Source organism: Chroicocephalus ridibundus, chromosome 2 (assembly GCF_963924245.1).
Source record: "Chroicocephalus ridibundus chromosome 2, bChrRid1.1, whole genome shotgun sequence".
Classification (NCBI taxonomy): Eukaryota; Metazoa; Chordata; class Aves; order Charadriiformes; family Laridae; genus Chroicocephalus; species Chroicocephalus ridibundus.
The window spans coordinates 37,231,083-37,256,808 of NC_086285.1; the positions used below are offsets into that span (position 1 = coordinate 37,231,083).

The 25,726-nt window shown below is 36.6% G+C and overlaps 1 protein-coding gene across 1 annotated transcript in view; it reads right to left on the reverse strand.

Moving 5' to 3' along the window:
- SKAP2 (src kinase associated phosphoprotein 2) overlaps positions 1–25,726 on the reverse strand; it is a 122,154-nt gene that overhangs the window by 38,068 nt on the left and 58,360 nt on the right. The window contains exons 5-9 of the mRNA XM_063325056.1: positions 12,734–12,811; positions 11,906–11,989; positions 2,907–3,031; positions 1,936–1,999; positions 1,464–1,568 (exon numbers count right to left, since the gene is read on the reverse strand). Coding sequence (XP_063181126.1) covers positions 1,464–1,568; positions 1,936–1,999; positions 2,907–3,031; positions 11,906–11,989; positions 12,734–12,811 — 456 coding nt within the window. The remainder of the gene's footprint in view (positions 1–1,463; positions 1,569–1,935; positions 2,000–2,906; positions 3,032–11,905; positions 11,990–12,733; positions 12,812–25,726) is intronic.

A 25,726-nucleotide genomic window follows, 5' to 3' on the forward strand; every position in this document is an offset into this window, starting at 1 on the left:
AGAACTCAAAGCATATATTAACTATTGGCCCCCTACCACTATTGTATGTGTTACTGTTCCAGATCTACTTACTGCCTGAGATTCAAATGAACAGGTAAAATAAGTGAAGCTCGGAAAAGAGTAATTTATCCCAGGATACATCTAGAGCTTCTTTAACAAAAGCATAGGCAAGCATACAAGACCACCTTCTGTAGGAGCCTGAGCATCCAAAAAGCACCGCAATAGGTTTGTCTGTATCCTCTAGCAATAAGATTAAGCCCTGTAATGTAATTTTTATATTCACTGCAGAAGAGTTTTTCAGCATGCATGACACATTGCACCCCATTTCAGCAGAACATGTATTCTGTGCTGAAGTAGTCTAGGTACAATTCAAAGAAATGGAACCAAAAAGGACAGCCTTGAAGAACTGAGTGCTGCTACAATTTTAGAATTTTATGATAATCATTTTTACTAGCCACTCTTGTTCTCCCCTCCCTTGGTCCACTCAAATAATCTTAAAATGAAAGCCACAGCATACTATAAAATGTTCTTTTATCCAACGGTCAGAATATTCAACCTAACTGATACATAAAGTTAGTCAACATCACATGACATGACTAATTTTTCCTCTCAAGTTATTGCTGATAATCGCACTGCCCCAAACAGCAAGGGGTGCAGAACATTATTTCGCACAGTGATTATTAATTGCCATATCACTTTAAAATATCATTTGTTAACTAATGGTGACTGAAAAACTGATTTTTTGATAGCTTCTTAAAACATAATCAAGAGCGACCACCTTTCTCCTAACACTTGAAGGTCTATAATCAACTCCAAGAGCTTTTGCTAAGCTCTTTTTCTTTCATTTTGCCAATTGGACGTCTAGAGGCATATCATCTGACCACATCATATAGTCCACAGTAAAAAGTTTCTGTACAATCACAGTCATGCTGGAAGATATGAAACAAAATAATGTCAATACTCCTGTTGCCTTTATTTACAGTTCATCTCCAGAGCCCTTTCAAACCAACACATTGCTTTCTTGCAGGATTACAATATCATGTATTAGGCAGCAGCTGATAACATATGGAATGATAGCAAACCTTTGCTTAATACAAATGCCAAAATGAATAAAGAAAAAAATTATGAGCAAGTTCGTGGAAAAAGCTGTAAGGCAAGTCAATTTTTTAATTAAAAAAAATTGCATACCAGAGAATGTTAATGAGCCAAAAGTCCCCTGAGACCACTTTTACACATTCTGCACTATTTTGATGCCCCCGCTAAAGAAAACTGAACGGTTCTCACTCAGACCTGATTGAAGACACATTCTGTTTTCTACATTGTAGCAAAACTTGAAATCTGAAAGTATCTTATTCATCAGGTTACTTTACTCACTCAATTTTAGCCACTCAAAGTTATCAAACTAGAAGCAGAGAAGACAAAATGATCGCAAGGTACAAAGTAAAAAAAAATCTCAACAATACCTTTTACTTCTTCATAAATGCTATCATCTATTGGTTCACTGCTCACTTGTCCAACATCATCATATTCCTCTTCCTCCTCCTCAGGAATAGTATTAGATTCCATATCTATGTAACAGCAGTTAAAAAAGTTAGCATTTACTAGATAAGAACACCTAAGCAGAAACTTATGCAAAATGAAAACAAAATTAATTTTCTACGAGCTGGTGCTTACAGTATATTCTGCCTATTTTCTTACAGTGTTTATAAGCAAGAGCTTTCATGCTAAATAGTATTCTTGGAAAAAAGCAAAAATCTTGCAAAAGGAGAAAAGTCACGTAAAAGCTACAACATGATTGAGAACTAGGACTTGCTATTCAAAACTTGGACAAGTGGGAATACTAGATATGCAGACGTGACAGGGATGTTAATGGACAGAACTACCATCACTAAGGAGTATTGGCAATAAAGGCTACTGCTCTACTGGCTGGCTTACCTTGAATTACAAACTTGACTTGCTGTACCCATTCCTCTGCTTCTTTGGGAGTGGCAGCTGTAAACTATTAAACATTTATTAATAGCTACTAGCAGTAATGACAAAAACACAAGTACAATTTCATTAGCAATAAAAAAGAGGGACTGTAGCATTCTCGTCACTTCCTCAAGAAACCATTAGTAATTCTTTTCATGTCTTCTGGTACTTTTCTTGCAAGGATGCTTCTTATAATGTACAGCTAATTTTGACAAATTTACGTAATTGAAGGAGAGGATGATGGATTTGAAACTCTGATCAGCAGCTGGCAGCTGTGCAGAAAAAAGCTGCTTCTCTTCATCAATGTCAAAGCCAGAACTGATGAACAAAATTTGCCCTTGACAATTAGAAGACACCCATGAATTTCTTTAGACTGCTGGGTACAGTTTTCTTAAAAATGTTCTTGTCAGACTCCAACACACTACCTGACAGCTTAATTAACTGGCTTTCAACTGCAATCTCAGATATTTAAAACTTATTAAACTTACATTCTATATTGATGTCTAGCTGATAGATCTCTGAATTGCACAGCTGATACGTGCCTTTACGTAGATTTTTCCTTGCAAAGCCGTGACCAATACAGTATGTATTTAACACTGATATATATTGTAAATTTTTTTTACTATTTAATTCATAAAAGAAATCATGCAGACATACTATACAATAGATAATAAAATGCTAACACTGAAATGACCAATAGATAAAGATGATAGATTTCCTTGCTCTTGTCCAAAAAGATAATATTTGAACACATACATACATATTTGAAATCAGATTTTTTTCCTAATATATGAATATACAATATAAGCAATCGAGGGTTTCCTTTTTTCCATTAAGATGTTAGTGAGAGTTGTTTTACTGAAATGTTAATTCAGCAGCTGGAATTGTAACGGCTTTATCAATTTAATTTCAAGTCAACATAAAAAAAGTCCAACCTGATAAATGCGCTTATCAGGAGCGGAGATTTCAAAACAGCAATCTTTCTTCGCATCCTTCCGAAGGCTATTATTCATTCTGATGGTGTAGCCCTCTAAGGCAAATTCACCTTTCTGTTGTTTGTCTGTTGGAGATAAAAAATAAAGTTAGAGCTTCATTTACAACAGTGAACGTAAGTGGCTCAGCAGGTTATCGTTTATTCAGATTTTGTTTTCTATTTCATGAATTTTACAAAGAACAGGGAGGTTTTTAGCAAAATGATTAGGTGATGCTTCTAGAGATAAAGCTTTATTTTAAAGGAAGACGTACACAAAAGTACATTTTTCCATAGGATGCCTAAGGAATTCCACAGGGGGATATTTACAGATGGTGGTCTTGTTTAGTAAGAAGTGCGTGTTATGACACTTGTATCTAGGGAAAGCCAAGAACTGGAACTTGCAAGACATGCTTCCTATAAATCAGTGTCTCTTTCAGGTTCAGTAAACCAATGGGAAAACCTGTCTATCTCAGAACTTGCTGAGCTCCCTCCTAAACTAACCACTTCACTCAAAAAATAAACTTCAAATTCCTTTTTAAGCAATTGGAAAAGGTTCTCTTCACATTCTCCCTCCCACTCCCAGATGTGCCTCCTTTCCACATGGCAGAAATACAGAATGAATTTTGTTATAAATTCAGGTGTGTGTTCCAAAAGCCTTTCTCTCAACACAGCAAATGTTTAATTACCTAATAAAAGTACTGAGCCCTACCACAGTTTATTATGTAGAGCCATGTGGTTGTTTTAAAGACAATTCTACTTTTCAAAGGTTCTGGTTTATAAAAGTATCACTTAGAACAGGCCTGAGTTTAAATATACTGCATGTTGGGCAAGCAGCACCTGTGCACTCCTCCTGAGCTCTTCGGACCAAACCCTGCAATCTGATTTTATGTGCGTGCTCTGGCATGTTTTGGTGGATATTAAAAACAAACACACAAAAGTAAATCAGTTTTGCAATTTCTGTAGATCACAGTGCAGCATTCAAGTGAAGATAGGCATCATCAGTCACATTTTGCTCAGCCAAAGTGCAGTTGCAAATGAAAGAAAGTGCCATTAAGTGTGGGGGTTTTTTTCCACAGTAGAGAAACGCATTAATTAACAGTAAGCATCAGGCACAACAGCAAAACTATTTTAAGTATTGCTGAACAGAACTTAGGTGCAAATCCAGCATCCATTACTTATGTTAGTCAACAAAAGGAGAAAACTTCTACAGTAGATAAAACAGGAAAAACTACAATTTTCAACATAATTTTGTCATCTTTCTGGCAACTTAATAGGAAAGCGAACCTTTTTTTCCTAGAGGGCAAAAATTGGTTAACACAGCAACACAAACATCAATGGACATTAGGGCAGTCACCATACAAAACTCTTGCTAGTAATACGTGCACATAGACACAAATTCTTTGTGCACCCACCTTTTCATGAACTCTCACCCAGGGCAAGTAAATACCAAATAACAAAATTATACCAGAAAATCCAGGGCACTGTTCTACTTTCTCTTCTAGTTCCTTCCCCCACAGTAAGTTTTATTATGTCTTAATTAAGTACTAATGATACAGTACTAATATTTTATGTTTGCTCAATCCTCCACCCTTATATCAAACAGTACCAAGGCAGATATTAGAAATAATATCTTGCAAAAGGTTAACTAGGTCCCCTTTTAATGAAATTCATTTCTGCCTAGAAATTTTATTGTTCCCTCACTTGTGACCTCAGGGAGACGATGAAGTGAAACACATTAATTTCTCACTCTCCCACGCTGCAGGTTTATCAAAACCCAAGAAGATAGGAGCACGCAGACAGAATAAACAAACACCAGGTTCAAAAGGTAAAAACATTTTGTCAAGATAAAAATGAGGCAAGTATTCAAATTTAGTGAGATTATTTCTGAGACTGCTTCTCTGTGACACGGATGATCCCTTTTATGGTAATACAGTTTTACAGAGCTAATCTCGGATGATCTCTGTACTGGTACTCGTTCTTTCAAAGACCATTACAGTTAGAACAGAAAGATGCTGTACTTTACACTGGAAGGGGAACGCAGTGCATGGTATCCATATTGCATTTGATTGCTTTATTGTTTATGCTGTCTTTGTCTTATCTCTCTGAACACGCTGTTCCAGTGCTAATGAAAATTACCTGCACGCATCACCAAAAAAATATATAACCTTTGCTATTAAATTCTTTCACTGACCTTTATAGCAACAGACTAGTCATAGCATTGCTACTTTTGCTTCTAATTGTCTGTGCAGTAAAGTACCTCTGATTGAAGTCCAATGTAGCATGACACATATGCTTAAAATGTTGACCACGAGGAAATTTTAAGACAATGAGATGCTTCACAGCCCCGACCCAGAACCCGTTAAAGTTGAGAGAAAGTCTCTCAGTATGCATTCACACTGCCTGTGGCAGCAAACCAGAGATAAGACCTAGTAAAGTCCTGAGAAATGGCTCCATAAATACAGAACGGCAGGACACAGGTCAGCTATAGCTCAGCTGTGTGCTCTGATGTTGACAGCCAATGGAGGTCTACAAAACCCAGCTGCTCTTGCAGAATACACCTTTCCAGGTAGGACTGGAGACCAACCCCATCACCTGATCACCATGAAGCAAACCATGACCCATGGCAGCTGCTTGGCCAGGCACAGTAGTTAGCTGCCGGCTTGAAGGCAGGGCCATCTTGTGATCATCAGACTGAACGATCATCTCGACTTCATTTATCGGCAAAGGCTTGCAGCTAAATAGACTTGGGCTTTCAGTTTAAAGCTGCCATGTGAAGTTAGTGCCACAGTGACTTCTGTGAACTTTCTCAGAGTTATATTGTTGATAACAGAAATATTTTCTGGAGACTGTGCTGTAGGGAGAGTAAACAGTTTTTGATGTTTCAAAACTTTGAAGACTTAAGATTTTACTTGGAGACTTAAAATTAGATATAGTTGTGTTTTATGGAGGGAGCCTTAAAAGCAGCTTCAGGAAGCACATTTACATTACAGAGATTTCACTTTCATTTTGAACCCCCAAATCAGAACCAGAGTTTTGCCTAGGCAGGAATACAACAGCATATATAGGAGGAACTAGAGAGAGACATGCAGATGGAACATACTTCTCCGAAGGACGATAACTTTCTTGCTGACTCTTATTTTCTCAAGACAGGGCTTTGCAATTAAACGGGAAACCTTTAAGTTGTCTCAGAACAACACAGAACAGAATTGTAAAAGTATACTACTATCAGTCTTTTTTTAAAAAAAAGGATTGCAAACATCATCAAGCGTAAGTTAAACACAATTAAGTCAAATCTCATTTCAGAATAAGCTGTTCTTTGCTCTCATCTCCACCTCTTCCCTTCTCCCCATATCAGGCACACAACAGAAAAATAAATCTGGGGCTGTGTAGATCATTTTGCATCAGGAAGTTAGAATTATAAAAAGCTAGCAAAACAGAGTGGAGAGTCAGGCACTAAATATTTTTTTAAAAAAAAGTAAAAACTAATACATAGATATTTGAGAGAAATAAATCTGGGGGGCTATATTTGAAACAGAGAAAATGCAGATCTGAATGAAATTTGAGAGCCGCTTTAAACATTTTTCTTATATATAAACTTCATTCATCCTAAAAATAGTGAAATGTTGCTAACAGTGGAAACAGGGCCAATATTACATTTGGAAAAAAAAGAGTCTCAGGGGAAGCAGAGAAAAACGGTTTTGAAGTAACCTTGCGTAACTGAGTCCATGGGAACTTTTAAAACAAAGGAGGGTAAACCTTCAACGGGGTCTTGAAATGATTGGGTTGTAAATTTGAGGCCTAAGGCGATGTGCCCATATTATTAGCACATGTAAAAAGAATTAGTGCATTCTGAAGAACAGAGAGGAATCCAGTAGTAGAAAGGAAAGAAGTTACAGAGAAAGGCATAAGGAAAAAAGGCAAACAGAAAGATTTCGGAGTGATAAAGTATTTATAGATACTATTAGAATGTATAATTTAACTCTCTTCATCTTGAAATTAGGAGCCTGTAAGATCTTATGGTTTACATGGCTTCATGCTAAATGTAGTTTCACATACTTTTCCATATGCAGGATGTCTGCTTTCTAAAAATAGTAAGTGTCAGTATCTCCAAAATGGTAATTCCTTTTCCAGCTTTTGGAACAGTCCTTTCCAAATGCATGCATATGAATCCTTCTCTTTTAGATAGCAGATCTGAAATGCAATTCACTTTTTTTTTCCCCTTTCCTTTAATCTAGTCCTCTGAGAAATCTAAATTTAAAAAATGAAGAAATGGAGGCAATGATTGAAACACAGTATTTAGGGCACCGGTTTGTTTATATTCAGTTTGCCTATACTCAGTAGATACTTTTTAAATAACACATTATTTATAGCAAGTGTGCCTCTCAAGGTCTGAATTTAACATTCTCATAGCAGAAGATTCAGTACTCATTAGAGAGATGCCTTTGATTGCCATCACCCTGCTACAACAAAGTCCTATTGAACATTCAGAATTCCCGCGGATATCAATTGTGTATTCAAAAGTAAAAGTCAAATTGTGGATGTTGAAAGTAAACTCTAAACTAAACAAGGACTTTTGTCTTCCCTATGTGGCTGTTCAGAGAGGGAGAACTAAGAGAAGGAGGTCTGTAGCTAAAAGCAAAATGATACTTCAACAGCATGTAGCAGAAATTCCAGCAGCCTGGTCAGGTGAATCACCAGGACAGATCTGCAAATGCAACTCTAAGTAGGCTTTCCTCTCCCCTTAATATTTTTCAGTCACTAAGTTCTTCAAAAAAAAAAAAAAAAAAAAAAAAAAAAAAAACCAAAAACAACCAACCACACAGAATAAAACAACCCCCCTCTTTTGCACAAATAGAAGTAGTGCATCCATTGGCCTGGCCATCACTATCTTACTCTTCAGAGAAATCCAAAATTTTCATGTCTGCATTAAAAATAAATTTTTAAAAAATTAAATTAAAAAAAATAACTCAGACTTTTCTAAAAGCCTCTGAATTATCCCCCTCTTCAACATCATATTCCTGGCAGGCAGGCAGATACCATTTTCAAGTTATAAAAATGAAAATAAATTTTTAGTGCCCATTAACGGGGGAAAAAACTGTCAATTACTGTCTTGCTAAACATTTAGCTGATCGCTCCAGTTTGCTGAGACAGAAGGGCATATAACATTGTGGCCTAGTGAGGAAGAAGTAATGAAGCCATTAAGTCATTCATTTACAAAGCAACAAATTAATTTTCCTTCCTCACGTGCACTTGGAGGTCTGGAAGGTTAGCCGTACCACCTAGGTGCCCGAGTACACAGGAACCGTCAGAGATCATATAGAAAAATGATATGCAAACAGGGTACCCAACTCAGGGTGCAACTGCATGGAAGCAAAGAAAAGAGAAGGGTGGTAAAAGGTTTATGGAAGGAAAGACTACAGAAAAGGAGGACAAGGCAAGCTCCTGGAAATCCAAGGCAGCTCTGCCATTTGAACACGCTTCTCTGCAATGTTGTGGGCCACAAGCTGGGAACAGATACTGCAGCACAAGCACAAAGATACATGCGCTTCCTGCAATACCTATTTCTGACGTGTAATTAGGTCAAAGCTTCAAGCTTTGTTCCTGCATCTAGTCCGCATATCATTGATCAGGGAAAAAAAATGCAGGTGATTCACTTCGACCTGTCTATATTGCAGGGATAAATAACATTGTTTCACTGTCCAATGCTGCACTAAATGTACCAGAAAATAGAGGAGGAAACAGGGAAACACCACATTCATTAGCCTGCAGGCATCACAACTGTTAAAAGGATGCTTGTAATCTCTTAGATCAACACACAGACATACACAAACACACAGTCATTTACTGTATTTTCACAGGCTTTAGCTTGTACTATATTCTCCTGGACTAGGCTTCAAATTTTTCATCATTTAGGTCTGAATAAATGGTTCTGAAACTTTTACTTATATGTGTTTGTGAGCTTTATGCACTTCCATACTTTTTGCTTTCCCAATGTAAAAAGGAGAAAGTTAGAAGAATTAGAAGTGTTTTGGAAACAACAAATCTACACAACCTAATAAAAAGGCATCCTGTAGCCTCACATTTAGCATTCGGTTACCTTTACACTGATATGTAAGCATGAAAATCAAACCTTGACCAACAAGATACACATTGCACCAGACACAAAATATCCTCCACAGATTACTCATCTACTACGTGTTTGGTTTTAAAAACACACACAACGCAAAACAAGACAAGCAGGACTTAGAAATCCCTGCTGCCTCTCTGCATTACATCCCACAACACACAGGCTCTAGCAGTCCATTACCCATTGAAAGTGATGCAGGCAGCAGGACGGAGTACTTATGGAATTTCCCTACCTTGTCTCTCTTCAAACTGGGCTCACATTGACGAGAGGGAATTTTCCTGTTGTGTGAATCAATTCTGGAACCTGTCAGAAACCAAGGCCCAGCTGATACAAAACATCTGCAGACACTGCACAGGCAAGGGCAGAGTGGCATCGTATAGACAGACGCCATGCCAACAATTCAAGAGGTGGCAGCAACTTGCTTGAAGCCACCCAAATACATACTTTGCCGCTGTTCTACAGTTGGTGAGAACACGCCTTCATTTTCTACATGGTCCAAGTTATCTGGTACAGTATCAAGCGTCACAGCAAAAGAAGGGCCCCAATAAGACAGCGTACTATGGCAGGTACCACTGCTGGCTGTAACAGTGGGACTGAAAACAGTTTCAGGTTCTTCCAGATGTCCTCAGGATTGTCTCATCACACACCTCATTCGTACTGACAATCTGCAGCTAAACAGCATGATAAACAGCAGCACACATGTTCACAACCATCAGGATCACAGCTCAGTTTCAACAGCAAACTAGTTTGCCACGTAACTACAGCAATCGCTGACATCCAGTTTCCACATAATGATGGTGATTTGCTTCTGCCCTGGAACAGGCACCTTTATGTACTATGGCAGCAGGGGGCGGAAGAAACTACCTCTGACCAGTCTAGAAAAAAAGCTTTCTTCTTCAAAGGCAAGTTCTGGAGTGACTGTTGGTCATCCCAGATCTGCAAGACAAAACAATTCCACCATGCTGCACTAGTTTTGCTGCACTAACAGCACCAGTCATGTGGAGGTAGGGCAGAAATTCATGCATCTGATTTATTTGCTTGCTCCATGAGCTACTGTTTGGAGTCCAGCCATGTCTACAGAATTCCCAAAAGATGATCCATGGACTATGTGCCTCTCCCACATCATTAGGTTACAGTTAGGATGATCTTCTCCAAACAATCTGCAGCCTACAAAAGCTGTAAATGCATAAACCAAAGCATCTGTCTATATAGATCCATAAAGGAAAGAGATCCCACACTATATCACAGTCAATTCCTAACATGACACCAACCTGCCAAGTGCTGGGGAACATGCTTCCATCTATCTTAACTTTCAGCATAGGTATTAGAAATGACAACGTAGCCTTGATAGTCAGGTTATTGCAAAAGAAAAAAAAAAAAAGGATGGAAAAAGGAAAGGGCAAGTGGGCAGCTTTCCTGCCTTAATCCAAAGACCATATGCTAGAAAGCATAAATAATCATTAGAACAAACACAAGGGAAAAAAAAACCCACAAGCTTTTTTTTTTTTGTGAAAACTAGCAGATGAAAAGACAAAGATTTAAAAACTCAAAATAATCTTTAAGAACTACCAATACATTCTGACCAAAAAAATTTGCCATTTTTCAAGTACTAGATAATATATAACTATATATAAACAGCACAAGACAATTTTCCAGAGAAAGAAATAAATTACTACTGACAAATCAGTGTTAACACTGCACCTCCTCAAAATTTTTGAAGAAAGATTGTTTATGTTATTGAAGCTTGATCAATCTGTAAATCCCGCCCCCCCCCCCAAAAAAAAAAAAAGAAGAAAAGAGAACATTTAGCAGACATACTCCAGAAACAGAGAACATGATAGGAAACCGTAGCAAGAAGAAAACTGGACGTAGAATTAGACCCTTACTTTATTTCTTTTGGTTTTAAAGAGAGGATGAGTTTAAATGAGTCAGCATATTGAGGAATTAAACAAACTGGATCAAATTAAATTAGTCTTCGAATAAAACAACACAAAATAACTACCTGCACTAATCTCAAGTAGAGTCACAACAAGCATAAGAAAAAAAGCTTCAGTGGAAAGTTTGCCCAGGAATAAGTATTTTCTTTGGGGGGAAGACATAACTGCACTTTTAAAATTTACTCAGATATATTTATGTATCATTTGTTTTACTTTAAACATAAATATACTTGGCACACAATTCAAAGGATATTTTATCTGACTGTTAATTTTAAAAATTCAAAGTGATATCCCAACATTTATGCCAGATTCTTTCTAAACTGGCCATTAAAAGTTGAAAGTCACCTCTAGAGGCTAGCTTTAGTCTCCATGACTGGCTTTTAGTCAAGTATATTACTTCATTTCTAGCTTTTCCTGAACATAAGCTATTTAGAAAGAAACATGGAACTCCACTATGCAGTTTTTAGACTAACATTTTCCTGGATAGATCCATCTTTAAAAAACTCTGGAAGGTATAATTGCTACAGGGTGTTTTAAAATGAAAATCCTATTTGGAGAAAGAGAACGTTTTTTGTCCAGTAAATTAATTGCGTACCGGCATACTATCAAACCTAATAGCTAGCTGTTAGTGGCACACAAAGTAGCTTTACAAGTACCTTAATCTTCTTTCCTCAGTTTCCCTGCTTTAGAAACTAAACACATCACTTACAGATCTGAAGAATATTTACACATTTTTAAAATTCACAGCACCATTTAAGAACCACCTATTCTTTTAAAAGTTTCGTTTGCTTTCTTAAAATGACCTTAGATTTGCAGTTTCCAACTCCACCAAAGCATTCATATTCTTCTGTGCATGAAAAGATCATTTTTATAGTTTATCATAATTATTATAATTACCTTTGTCACTTCCATAATAATAGAAGACCGTCTTACTAATAGCACACCAACGCTTCTGCCATTCAAAGCCGAGAAAACTGTGGTCTGAAATTGATATAATTTGTGTTATAACACTTTATGTCATTATTGAACATAAATACGTTAATTCTTTTCAAGGGTGAGGGTAAGAGGGAGGAGGAGACAGGGAAGGTGCTAAGGAAAGGAAACAAAATCTGGGTATGAAGAAGAGAAATGTATGGCACTGAGAAGAAAATTAGAAATAAAAATTGGTGGTAAGAAAACAAATGGGAATTCGAAATCATATAAAGAGAGAAGTCATGTGTAACATTAAATATAAGGAAATAATGAACAACTTCCTAAATATTTCCTAGAGTTATTGCAGCATTAAGTGGGTATTAAAGTGACAATATAAGATTTATTGAATCAAGGTAAATATTGACTGAACCAAAGCTGAGATCAATATTTGCCCTCTTGAAGGAAAATAAATCTTGATGCTCACTGAAACATGAAGTCAACATATGGTACTTTTACATACGTTCCTAATGTTTTCTTCAAAAATATCTGAAAGTCTCTGAATTATGGCTGACAGCGGACTTTCACAGCATGATTTTTTTTAGTCAATAAAGAAACAGGATTTTCTTTTAATACTACAGGAGCAATTATATGCTGTGCTTCTTTTGCATAATAATGCTTAAACATTCCAGCTTCTATTCCATTCTATTTATCACTCCTGTATAAAGTTATTGGTGTGTGTAACATCAAATACTGATACATAGACTTCCCAGATATAAAATATACACTAATTTTCACAAAGATAGTTAGACTTACCTTTTCTGCGTTTTTCCAGGTATCCAGCCTTCAGAACAAACTGAAGATCTTGAGCAGCAACAGGAGGAAACTGATTCCCTGAAAGAAAAATAATTTTTTTAAAGCACTGCTTTTCAAGAAAAATACTATAGTAACATTAATAAACTTACAAATGACACTCTCGATATGCAGGAGCTACTGGAAAAAATAATTCTAATAACTTCTATGCCAGATTATTTTAAGTACAAAAACCCTCTAACTATAAATGTCAGAGCTGTTGCTGCTGTCCTCAACACTTCAATAAGGAAAAATATAGCTGTGTAGCAGGCCCTGCAAGTCTCAGAAGGAAAAATATGCAACTAAAGAAGCTACGGCAACTTAGAAAACATTAGTTTGTGTTTTGAACATGGTCTGTAAAGCAAGTTGGATAGTGAAAGCAGTAAGTTTTCACATGCGCAAACAAAACCAAGTATTCAACACAATTAAATGAGAAACGTGGTTTTCAATACCAGCTTTGCACAAAAACATACAACAACATACAAGGTGAGGACCCTGTATTGCACCATCTACGAAAAAAGAAACCAGATGAAGAGGTGATAAAAGGTAATGCCTGCTGTTGAGAGACATTGCCTAATTTGGAATATGACACAAGAGTACTGCCTATAGGATCTATAAGGCGATACTGGGTAGACCAAAGATATTGCACAGAAGTCTACAAAATTCTTGATCTACAGATACTAATTTTAGATTTTGTAGAACGTGGCTGCATCTGCAAAATGGTGAGTATGTTCCACTGTATGTTTTTTCCTTCTTCTCAACTGCTAATCCATAACTAGAAGCATGAGACCAACCAGTCAACCCTGCCTCAACTTAAAACAGAAACCAAGATGTTAAAAACTGCATCTTACATCCTGCATCCTTCCCCTCCTAAAACTATAGAATTATGATTTAAATGGAACTCCTAGTATTTAGAACAGAAGTACACTAAATATACCTAATAATTATCACATATATAAATGTCATACTGTTTACTGCAAGCAAAAAAGCAGAACAAAAGCTATTCCCGTGCTTCTGTTTTTTTAAGGGCATGTGAGCATCACAGTGAAGTTCCTACTACTTATTATCATCAAATATTCATAAGAGTCACTGTAGGCAGGTGGCAAGTTTACACAGCAGCAATTGTTCATCAAAATATATGTAATCTCATTAAGTTCTACCAGTAAAAACATACAAAAAAGGACTGATCTCAGCAGACAACTCCCGTGCTAAAAAACACTTAAAACTATGCAGGGTGGGTTAACGATCAATTGTCTGACCTTGAACCAAGAACACTGTCTCTGGAAGGCAATGCCAACTTCCTGGATTTTTAGGTTGTCCCTTAAAATAGAATTTTTTTTTAATCAGTGTCCACAAATAAGTTAGTTTATGGTGGTCTTATTTAAATACAGTTGTGAGAGGAAAAATACAAGAAAAAGAGGTAAGAACTTGCAAAGAACGTTATTTTTTTAAAAACAAAAATACTTAAAATGAGAATGCATTCCTTAAATAATATAACTGGCTTTTTAGACAACAAAAGATTTTATTGGATGCCACAAGGTAGTAGATAAATTTTACATACATTGACATTTCCACTGATTTTTTTTATTACTGTTATATTTAAATATTAGGAGTACACTAACTATTATTTCGTCTTCTATAGAATTCTTACTACTGTATTAAAAATACAAGATTTATTGGCTCCATGTACATGAATTTTAAAATGCTGCAGCTGCCCCTCCTCGCTTGATAACATGCAACCATTGCACAACATTACATGAGAATTTAACACAAAGACACTCGCTGGCCAGTACACAGTAAGTTTAATAGTTACTTTAAAAGATGATCTAATGACAATATTATGAGAGTTTTACAAATATACATAGTGTGCTGCTTTATATTGGTCATTGGGAGGCATCAGTGTGCAACACTTACAGCTTTACCTCATTCAGTAGGGCTCACTTTAGAACAGTGTATCCCCACAGATGTGGAAGACACAAAACATAATTAAATAAACAAAACCAGTTCACTCCTAAAATTTTTTAATTTAAGAACTTCAACCACTATTTGGATGTAACTTTATACATTATTGTTTGTAGCTTGGGTTTTGATGAGGAAGCTTGGCAAGTGATTTAGTGAACAGTCAAATCAAATGGGACACATAGTCTCAGAAAAGCACATACTTGGGAGACTCCTTAATGTTATTCTGCCTGTAGGTAGAAGCTCATCTGAACTGACTACTTCAAAGAGTCAAAATTCCACTCTCAGTTTTGCTACTTCTGCTGAGACAAGTCAGGATAAATTTGACGATGGCATTTTCTGAAACTACATTTATTTTGCATAGGGCACTGAAAGCTAGTGAGGAAAAAGGACCTGCATGAAAAAAGGCCATCTTCCACTGCTCTGGTGGCACTGCAGAAAGAAGTCATCCTCCAACCCTCAACCTGTAGAGAAACCAGTTTCTTTTTCTGTTCCTCGAAACAACTGAGGCAGTAACTCCATGGAACAAGCAGCCCCACTGCTACTCACAATCTGTAAGTAGCTGGAGCAGAAAACAGACCACGTGCATATTATCATCCTTCTGCCAGAGAAGCCTGGGAACCACAAAATATGATGGAACTGTAGTGGAAGGGCAGGAGAAATGGACCCAATCGTAATATCCCAAGACACATACAGCTCTACATGAAAGAAAAAGCATAAATCTTGCTAAGTTCCTTCTTTCATTGCCCCATACCTCCAGAAGGAAGGGGAGGGAGAATAAGTAGTCCGAAAAGTATAAAAGAAAGAGAAAGAACCACCTCCTCACAGATTCTCATTAACCACAGGTGTTGTGCATATGTGGCAGGAAGAAGGCACAAACACAGATATACTCTTACCCCTGTACGGGAACGAAAACAAGGAGGGGAAGAAAGAAGAGAGAATAACATCTTCCTTCCAGCTACTGCCTACAGCCAGCATGGAAGACTCCTAAATTGTGTCACCTTTCGACCTTTCTTCCACTTTTTTATTGCTTTCCTCTCTTGTCCACATCTCAAACAGGATTTAGAGTGAACTGCGATCCCTAGACATGGGACCTCCCAACTGAAAGCTTGGGATTTGCACAACAGGTTGGGGTTTGCAGTTGCTTTCAATCAAAGTGTTGCTTCCCCATCCATTTGAAATAGATCAGGCTTGGCACAAATCTCCTTTAAAAAAAAAAAGTATCACTAAAGCAGCACTTTGTTACACTAAAGCAGTATTTGTTTACATTACACTACCAGCTGAGATCAGAGACTTATTAGTTGACTACCACATGGGACTTGGAATAAGACAGCTCTTTTTACAAAGAATCTATTTAACACAGAGAAAGACTGCCAAGAAAGATGGCATGACTATTTTTTTTAATAAAGAACTACTATTTTTTTTAATAAAGAACTGTGAAGCAAATTAAACAACGTGCTTCAAATCACATGTTCCTTTACAGCTTAGCGCTCTGAATTCCCAAATATTATACTCCCATGCATGCCCCAGGATGTCTTCCGGACAAGGAAAATTTTTCCCTTCCCTCACAGATAAAGGTAAAAGCCTGAATTTCTGTTTCCTCTAATTTCACTGGAGAATGCCCCCTATAAGAAATGAAACGTAGAGATGCAAGGAGATTACATCCTAGGAATGCAAGATAGCAGCAACTGATATTAACTTTCTTGGGTGTCTCAGTGGTTGTTGCTCAGATGCTTATGGTCAAGCAGACTACCAGATCAGAGCAAAATTTCTCTCCCAAAAATCAGATCAGCAGACACCACCATGTCTTCCTACCTACCTCCTACCTCTGTATGGTCTGTTTCCAGGTATGTCTCAAGGATTTAGAAATAAAGATGTTAAAAAGAACCACAGTCTTCCCTGTTTTCTCCTTTGGTACACTGTCATTTCTGAAGTCAATTTTAAATACCAAAGAGCAAAGTGGCCCTGTGAGTCAAGAAGTGCACCATGGCTTGCAGCTCTGCGAGTTTACAGGTAGCAAAAGGTACAATGATTGCTTCTCTGTACCCTTCCAGACCTAATTTCTGCTGTATCATTGCCCTGACAGTGGTTGGCAAGCACAGAGTTGAGGATACAAAAAGGGTCTCCTTTCCACTCCTGAGTTTCCACCTCACAAATAGTGTCTTGAACCTTATTCTTTTGATGTGAAACTCAGATCAATATTATCCAATATTTGGGGAGATTATTATCTTGCATCCCCAATATACAGTATAAAATGAGGGAGGTCCATCTGCTTAACGTTAAAGGTCTTCCTTCTTTCTTGACCACCCACTCACAGATGAATCTCCCAGAATAATTTCTCATCTTATCCTGGTGGGAATTACTTCAATGTACTCCAAACTAAAATCTGCAAGCTACGCTCCACATGCATATTCCCAGACTGATGTGTACAAAGGCCATGAAAGACCAGATCAAAATATTTATGAGGCCTAAACCTTCAAGTTTTAGAGAAAAGTAAATTACACATATCATGCACCAGACTCTTCCTCTTGGTTCTAGGCATTCTTGTGCCAAGTGAGCAGCTGGCAGTTATTATAATGCTATTGCTGCCAGGCTAAAAATTCCTCCAGTGAAAAGAAAGTGAAATGCTCTCACTCAAGCATAAAGCCAGCTTTTCTACCAGTCATGCTTTGCCTTCAGAAAAACATGAATGTTATTAATGTAGGTGTATTAATGTACAGGTTCCACTGCACGAGTCCCACAAATCCAATGCATCTTGTGACTTCAGAAAGACCTCAGACTGCAGCTTATGGCACGCCTACAATTTTTGCAAGTTGGTAATCAGACAAAAGCCTGAATGATGCAATTTTGCACCCTACTGCAACAGTGTATTTGTCCCATTACTTAAAACCAGTTTCATTAGTGTCAATTCACATGACAAAGCATGAAATTCAATCATTATGCATGGCATTTTGATTTTTGGAGGACCCAAAGGTGTTAAAATTTCATTCTGTATACAAAATAAATAAAACAAAAACAGGTTGTCTTATTCTCCACTGTATACCAATAGGAATATTTTTTATTTCTTCAATGTGGGCTAAGGGATACATAAAGCAAGAAATAATTAGAGGTCAATGCATTCTAAAGAGGTGCTTAGTATGCTTATGGGAAGTTAAACAGGCAAAGTGGAGATAAGTGTAATTCAGTAACAGCTAAGTGGTTGATTACAGCTTGCTTTCCTAGTAGAGGACCATAGGTTTAACTATTATGATGGTAAAGACTTCTTGCTCAAATAAGAATAATTTGCTGGTTTTCAGTCCTTGTAAAAGGAAACTGCCAGGACAAAATACATTCATTTGATTATATGGAGAAAACAGTGACTGCTATTTCTTTATCTAACTAAAAAAAAAAAATTATAACCACTATTATTGAAAATTATTTTTCTAGCTTCCTTTTTACTGCACTGAAGACCCATTTATGCAAAAGGAGAAACTGAAATTCATTCCTGTTTGAATTATTGTTAGTAAAAACTTTGACATCAGCTAGAACACAGAGAGGAAAAACACTGGCAATATGAAAGTGTATCTTGTAACCTAGGATGAAACTGGATGTTTCTCTAAAAACCGAAGAGTTGCTACTCTAAGGATTGAAATAATACCCTTTACAATGCAGAGAACAGGAAGGGGGGGTTGTCCTCAAGCTCAGGACTTTTATATTTCTCAGGCTGCAATTCTAAATTGGCAAAGATTTTCTGAAAATATTTGTGTTAAAGTTAAGCAAAGGAGTAGTAATGTTTCTAGCAACACGAAAAGTATTTTCAACTTCTTTTCTTCCCTCCCACCCCTCTTCTCACACACTTCTTCCAAAATTCTTCATATCTCTCCATTCCATTTTGATCTAGAAATACAGCATTTACCCATTTTTAGTAGCTACTACAGAGGGATTCAATTATCTTTGAATCTGTACATAGCAATACACTGGGGCCACATCTGTTGCACAAGCACTGTGAATCTAGGCTAAAGAGGAGGTGGTTTACTTTCATATGCATACCTTCTCCCTACTTTTTTTTTTTTTATTAAAGAGAAGATTAATGTATACTGAATTTTAAAAAATCCCATTTCCTAGAGCCGTCTGATTAAGGAAAAGTTATCAGTAGGAAGATCACATAAAATCTCATTAGCTTCATTAACAGTCTTGAACACGTTCACAAAGACTACTCCAGTACTTTTCAAATGTAGCAGCCTACTAGCTCTGAATTAGTTTAACATGCAAGAATCAAAAGATAAATGTTCAAGAAAACACATTTCATTCAGAGGAATAAATATAATGAAAGTGTGTAGCTTTTGAAACCTTTCTTTAAGAAAAGTTAGCATTTTGGTCTTCAAAGTGCTTGTTCCAAAGACTGCTGAGTCTATGAAGTTTTACTCTGGAGCCATCCCCAGCATTCACCACTGTGTTCTCCAATAGTTTACAATAATTTTCAGAGAGTAACTTGCCTTGATATATTCCTCCAAGAAGACCCAGCAGTGTATTTTATTAAAGAATACTTAAAGCAGTGTCATCTGTTTCTAGTTTTAATTCTTTCTAATTTGGGATATGAAGTTTGGGTTACAAACACTAATACCACACCCTCAGAGGCCTAAATGCTGAGTATTTCTTCTTGACTCCTCCCTTGGAAGGAGAGCGGTATGAGCATTTCTCCTCCCTTCCTTCCTGTAAGCTCAGGAGAAGGCAGCAGGCCAAGCAGCCTAAAAACCACTGCAACATATTCTTTACAGAAATATTTAGCTCTTTTAAGCAGTTAACATGCTTGAAATCTGTCTCTTTTTGTCATTTTCATTTAGCCTCTAATTAAATAACTATGTATTTAGATATTTTAAATTTTTAAAATTTTACATCTATGGCTTCCTAAGCCTCATCTGTTTTCTAGGCAAAGTTTCTTTAGTAGTTGTAACATATTGCATTTGAGAAAGACCTTTTTTTTTTTTTTAATAAATTACAGGAGTCAGCCAGTCAGACTCCATTCACCAGGATCCACAGCCTAATGGAATTATCCTGGATCACGCACTCCACATCCAAACTTAACTTTGAATTTATAAACCAATATTGTCCTGGACTTAGGCATCCTTTGCTGGCTTTCAAATTGGTTCTAAAATGCCCACTGTTACATTTTGCATAGCACCTTAATGTAAGGAGGAATTCATGGCTTTCACCCCGCAATCCAGATTTTACTTTCACATAGGCAATTATTAAAATTTCACAAGTGATGCCCAGAGCACATCAGAAAAATAATAAAAAAAAAGTAATGTTTTCTGCTGTGAGCAAGCATTATCCCCCAGGGTTACAAAAGGGGCCACTGCATGCCTCACAGGAGCAGCCTTCCCATTTCTCCCGTTCCTCAAAGATTCTGAGGCAAGAAGACAGAAAGAAGATACAGCAGTAACGAAAAGCTCTCTTGTACAAGTTCTACTGCTCACCCCACTGTAATACAAGGCATAGAAATGTAAAAGTTTTGCTTAAATCCCTCCAAGGATCATTAAAGTTTAATCAATCATTCCAGTGCAAGACAGAAAGGTTTCAATCACCCAGAGGCCCACACCACAGCCAACAGAAAAGTGTATCCGTTGTAGAGATTGACAATACAAATTTTGCCTATGCAACAACAAGCTCAGCTTCCTGCTGTGTTATGAGAAATAAAATATGCAGGAAAACACAGAGATAAAAACAATGCCTCTGCATTGCAGATAGAAGCAAGTCAAAATAGACCATCATGGATCAATTAAGAGGTACTGGAAATTCTCATGAAATGACGTAGGCAAGCTGAAATTTCCCAGCATCATTTCACAGACAAGCACACGCATCCAATTTTGATTAGAAGCCCTAAGTAAAGATTCAGAATATCTACACGATAGCTGAACCACAGAAGGTGCTGTTAGCTAATCAGAGATAATTAAAAGGCCAGGAATAAAGAATCTACAGCTGGAGTACGACCAGCATGATGTCAAATTGCATATGGATAGCATCTTTAACCACATCATGATACCTGTATTCCCAGATGACTAATAGGAAGAAAATCCTACAGGTTTACCAAACAGCAAGTTGAAAGCTAGCATTTAATATGTCCAGGTGAAAAAAAACAATTTTCAGCTTAACATCTAAAACATCTGGAAAAGCTAATACTACAATACAATTGTACACTGCAGTTTACTACTATTTTTAAATAGCCACCTGGTAAGGATAACAATCCCTTGGAAACAACCACATATCACAACACCTTAAGAAAAACTTACAGCAATCACAACTAGAAGTTTCCTATTACTTTTCTGATTTTGTCATAATGCTTTTAATTAGTACTTTTGAAGGGTCTAAAATTTCATCTTTGGGCAACTGGTGCATTTCATTCAGCAAATAAGCCTGAACTGAAACTAAGCAATGGCAACTATTTAACTGAAGATGAGACGGATTTAATATGTTCTGGCAGAAAAACTACCAAATGTCATTTCTTGCAAAGCTAAACAATGAACTTTCAAATTATACTTAAAAACTACTAGTACATGTTCTTTTAGTTTCGGCATCTTAGTAATCCAAGTATTTATTACTCAATAACATTTTGACAGATTTATGAGAGCTTAAATCACCTGAACTCTGTGACTCCTACCCAAATTTTGGTAATACCATACAAGGTAGCTTCTTCACAAATCACACATCCATGAAACAATAAGCATATAAATTTTATTCCTCTTAATCTTATCATTTCCCACATTTTTTGTCACATATCCTCTCCTAAGTAAGCTCTATTGTGTATACTCCCTTTCCCAAATTGTTCTGTTTCTAGTTCAGAAGTTAAAGCCCCCTTCAATTTTATTTTTTAAAAGTAAAGAAAAATTTAAAAAAATCCAAAACACAGTACAGTTTGAGAAGTGCCAAATTTAGCTGAACAGGAAAATCATCCAACGTGAATTTCAATCTGTGATAGGAATATTTGAGCAGGGGAACATATTAACTACTGCTCTCATCAAAAGTATAACACACTGGAAATAAAATGAACAATACCAAAGAAATCCAGGAAAACAAGGAAATTCTCAGACTACCAAAAAACACCAACGAAAATCGCCAACATAAATTGTATGATGTTTTATATAAGGAAGTCACTTTTGCCAAGTGGCAGCCCGCTCGGATTAGCTGCGTAGTCTGTGAAGTTCCAACTGTTCTGACTCCTGGCCAAAGGCTTGGCCTGCTAAGCTTCTGAAAGGAAACATACGTACACACTTCGAGCATTTTAAATGCTCCAACAGCTCACATCCTTGATCAAAAAAAGTTTAAACATTACTGGTTGGAGCTGAAAAATCTTTCATCTGTATAAAGGAAGAGATTAGAATTCCTACAGTCAGCTAAAAACAGACTCACATCTTTAAAAGTGGCACTTGCAGATTTCAATGAAAAGGTCCACGAAAGCTGCAGTTTTCATTTTCCACATTTTATGTATTCCTGCAAATACAAAATGGCTTGAATGTTCTGCCTCATTGCCTCATTTTTGATACATTTCTTCCACTACTGATAATTTAAGTAAAAAGCTATGCTCAGTGATCAGTGAACTATCACACTCAAAGCTCTCTGTGTTCAAAAGCTAATTTGGATTAAAAGGGAGGTATGACTGTACACTGCAGCCTGCATGTAAAGACAAGACTTTTTAAAATAAAAACAAAACGGAAAAAAAAATCTCACAGAAGCCTTTCAAGTTTTCCCACTGCAGCACACAAAACGCATATCAAATATCATTCAGCGTGTAGAAGTAGGAAGTTCTGGTAGAATTAGTGTCTCCTGCAGTGATGACATTGCACTTACAAAAAGCAATCTACAGAGCAAGACCATGAGAAAACTTAAAGGTAAAAAAAACTCCAAAGTGACTAACACGGTGTCTAAGTACTCTGAACGAGGCAATAAAGAGGTAATAAAAATCCAAAGGTTTTATTCTTGGAAAAACACGTCATTATTTTCAAATCTCCTCTCACAAGGAGAATGTCACCACAAAGATAAAAAAATCTCCTGTTTTGCTGTAATTGCATGGGATCAAACTTAAAAGAACAAGGGAAACACCGTAAGAAGCCAGTAAAGCACACTGCAAGAAGCCAGGAGAACACTCTCGTTTCCTGAAAGCTTTCCAGATGTAAATTTGAGTGGTCATTCAGCTTGGAGTACTGAGAATGACAGGAAGAACCACCTTCCAATATCAACTTCAAGTTTTCTAAATGGCCACACTAATATTTTCCACTCCATTTGAAGTCTCCAGAAGAAATCATACACTTGAGGATGAAAGCAACAAGAGCTCTGGGAGATGCTGTTTTTCTCTGAACAAGAGAGAACAGATCAGACCAACTGATCTCCCGTAAGTCCGATTTTGTTACGTCTAGTCACTCGAAATTTCCACTTTAATTTTCCAATGTGATCAACTTTCTAAGTGATACCAAGCTACAGAATGTATTTCCTTTTTCACACATGACTATTATCTTCCCCAGATGACTCTATGCAGTTCTTGCTGGGTTTACTATCAGGTAGGAATATTTGAAATAATATTTTTTATTTGCAATTAGCAAAAATTATTTTTATTTGGGCACCATCTATGGGACTGAAATCCAAAAGTGAAAGAGGGTCGCTTAGATTGACTTGCTAAACGCCAGCTTGTCTTTTCCTATGGCAAACACATACAGGTTTCTGTATCTTCAGCATCTACCATGGGAAATCCCAAAGTGCTAAGGGATTCAAAGTTCACAAATCAGAGTTACCATTGTATTCTGCAACAGTGGTCACAACTTGGGGGAAAAGAGAATCAAGAGAAGACCTGTGATTGAGTTTTGTAGCATATCTGTATAAGAGGAGAAAGACGACACGTTGGGACAAATGGCCATTTCTTGAAACTTAAGACTTTTACAATGAGGAAGTAGCTGAATAAATGTCAGTGGGATTTTTTCCAAACTCAAACTCTCATCTTATGCCCCTTGATTCCCACACCACACCAGAATTTTCCTTAAGCCTACCACCACACATAAATCTAAATTAAGGATTAGAAAAACAAACCGCCTGGTGAACGTACCACTGTTGAAACTTAAACTAGTTGTAACATTAAAGGTGTATGAAGTAACTGAACCTGGTAACAGAGTAGTGTTGCCTGGCGTGCAGACAGTATTTAGTGGTAATTCTATGGTCTGTGGACAGAAGTGGGCCAAGAGTAAGAAACATAATAATCTTGATCAGATAACTAGTAGCACTGGAAAAAAGCCAGACAAACCTTTAGACAGGCAAGACAGATCATTTATAAAGAATTTCCTAAGTTATTTTCACTTTATAGCAACTGGTTAACACACACACACACTCCTTTACAAACATGGCTTAATGAAACTACTGAACATACACAGTATCACTCAAAAGCTGCACTAAAAACCAAGAATTCAAAGCTCCAAACATTTTTTAAAAAAACTGTACACAGTATTTTCTTCTAATTTAAAATGTGTTGATTCAGTTGTCTTTAAAAGTGCACAAAAATAATAATTGTGTCAAAGCTATAAACTCGTATTGCCAAATTTCAACGGAGCAAATTTTCAAGTTGATCTATGAACACCAAAAAAAGAAAATGGGACTTTTAATGGAAATGCTGACACAACCTTAACTATGACAATGCTAACGGCGCTGCTATAATAAATCTGTCAGTTTCTGTAATGCCTATGACAATCCCATTAATATGAATGATGTACACTTCACATAGCATACTACATAGCAACTGCACGAGTTATATCATCTTCATTCCGAGTAACAAATCAGTAATCAATATTTGTAAAAGCAGACTAATCCTTTGTAAAATCACTGGTTTAGTGATTGAAGAGTTTGCTCAATTTACACAGTTAATCCCTCTTCATCTGCTTGAGCCCTCTATTTATTCCAACCACTTACATGGTAGCTATAGCAGATTAATACATCCCCCCATGCTAAACATGTCTTGACAATTGACCTAGCATATTGCTGTCAGGATAATCTTTACAAACACTGGGCTTTTCTTTCCAAGCCTGAAGGCAACATTTAGAAATCTAAAGTTTACAAATAGTCACAGAAAGATCCCCTCATGCATATTATCACTTTTCCATTTAATTGTTTCTTGGAGGCAGCACCTACAGTCATATTTTATGGCCCCAAAAGGTACCCTCCTGACTGTTTTTTGATTAATAAAGTTAAAAATTATTATAATGATGAAACCACACAAAGATAATTTTTTTGAGCAAGAAATTTCTATAGAAAGAGGAAAAATAACAAAGAGTGTGTTGTAGCATACCGTTAAGTGAAAAAATGAGATGGTCATCTGTGTAAATACAAGTAAATTAGCATCTTTTATTCAAAGAAATTATCTGAAGCAGTAGCACTAAATTAAGATTACACAAAAAGAAAAAAGGTCACCATGAAGTCTATAGTATGAAAGGAAAAAACAATAATGTTTAATTACAACAGGGACAAAAATATTTAGTTACATCCACATACACCTCTGTAGCTCTGAATTGAATTTTACAATAAAGATTGGTGTAGTTCTTCAAGATTTTTCTCCATTTTAAGACTTCTACCCCTACAAGAGGCAAATATTAATCAAAGCATAATTTTCTAAACAACTGGGAAGAATTAATGTAGATAGTACTCTTAGTTACACGCTAAATTCATACTAAACTTTCAGATCTACGAAGCTATTTATGCTTAATTTGCCATTGTATACAATAGCAAAAGATTATATAATTAAGATGACAACTTAAAGGAGTAAATCTGAAAATATTTTTAAATGTAGAAATCTAGGAACTCATGTTTAAAGACAAATAAAGTAGAAACCTTTAAAAAGTTAATTTGCATGATTAATGATGTCATAGTTCTTATGGTTCTTTGGTAACTTATATCAGAAAAGCACGACACCGTATTATCTGCACAGGGCATAACAACTTTAATGTTCATACAGAATTAAAATCTCAAAGTTAGAATAACACAACTGCT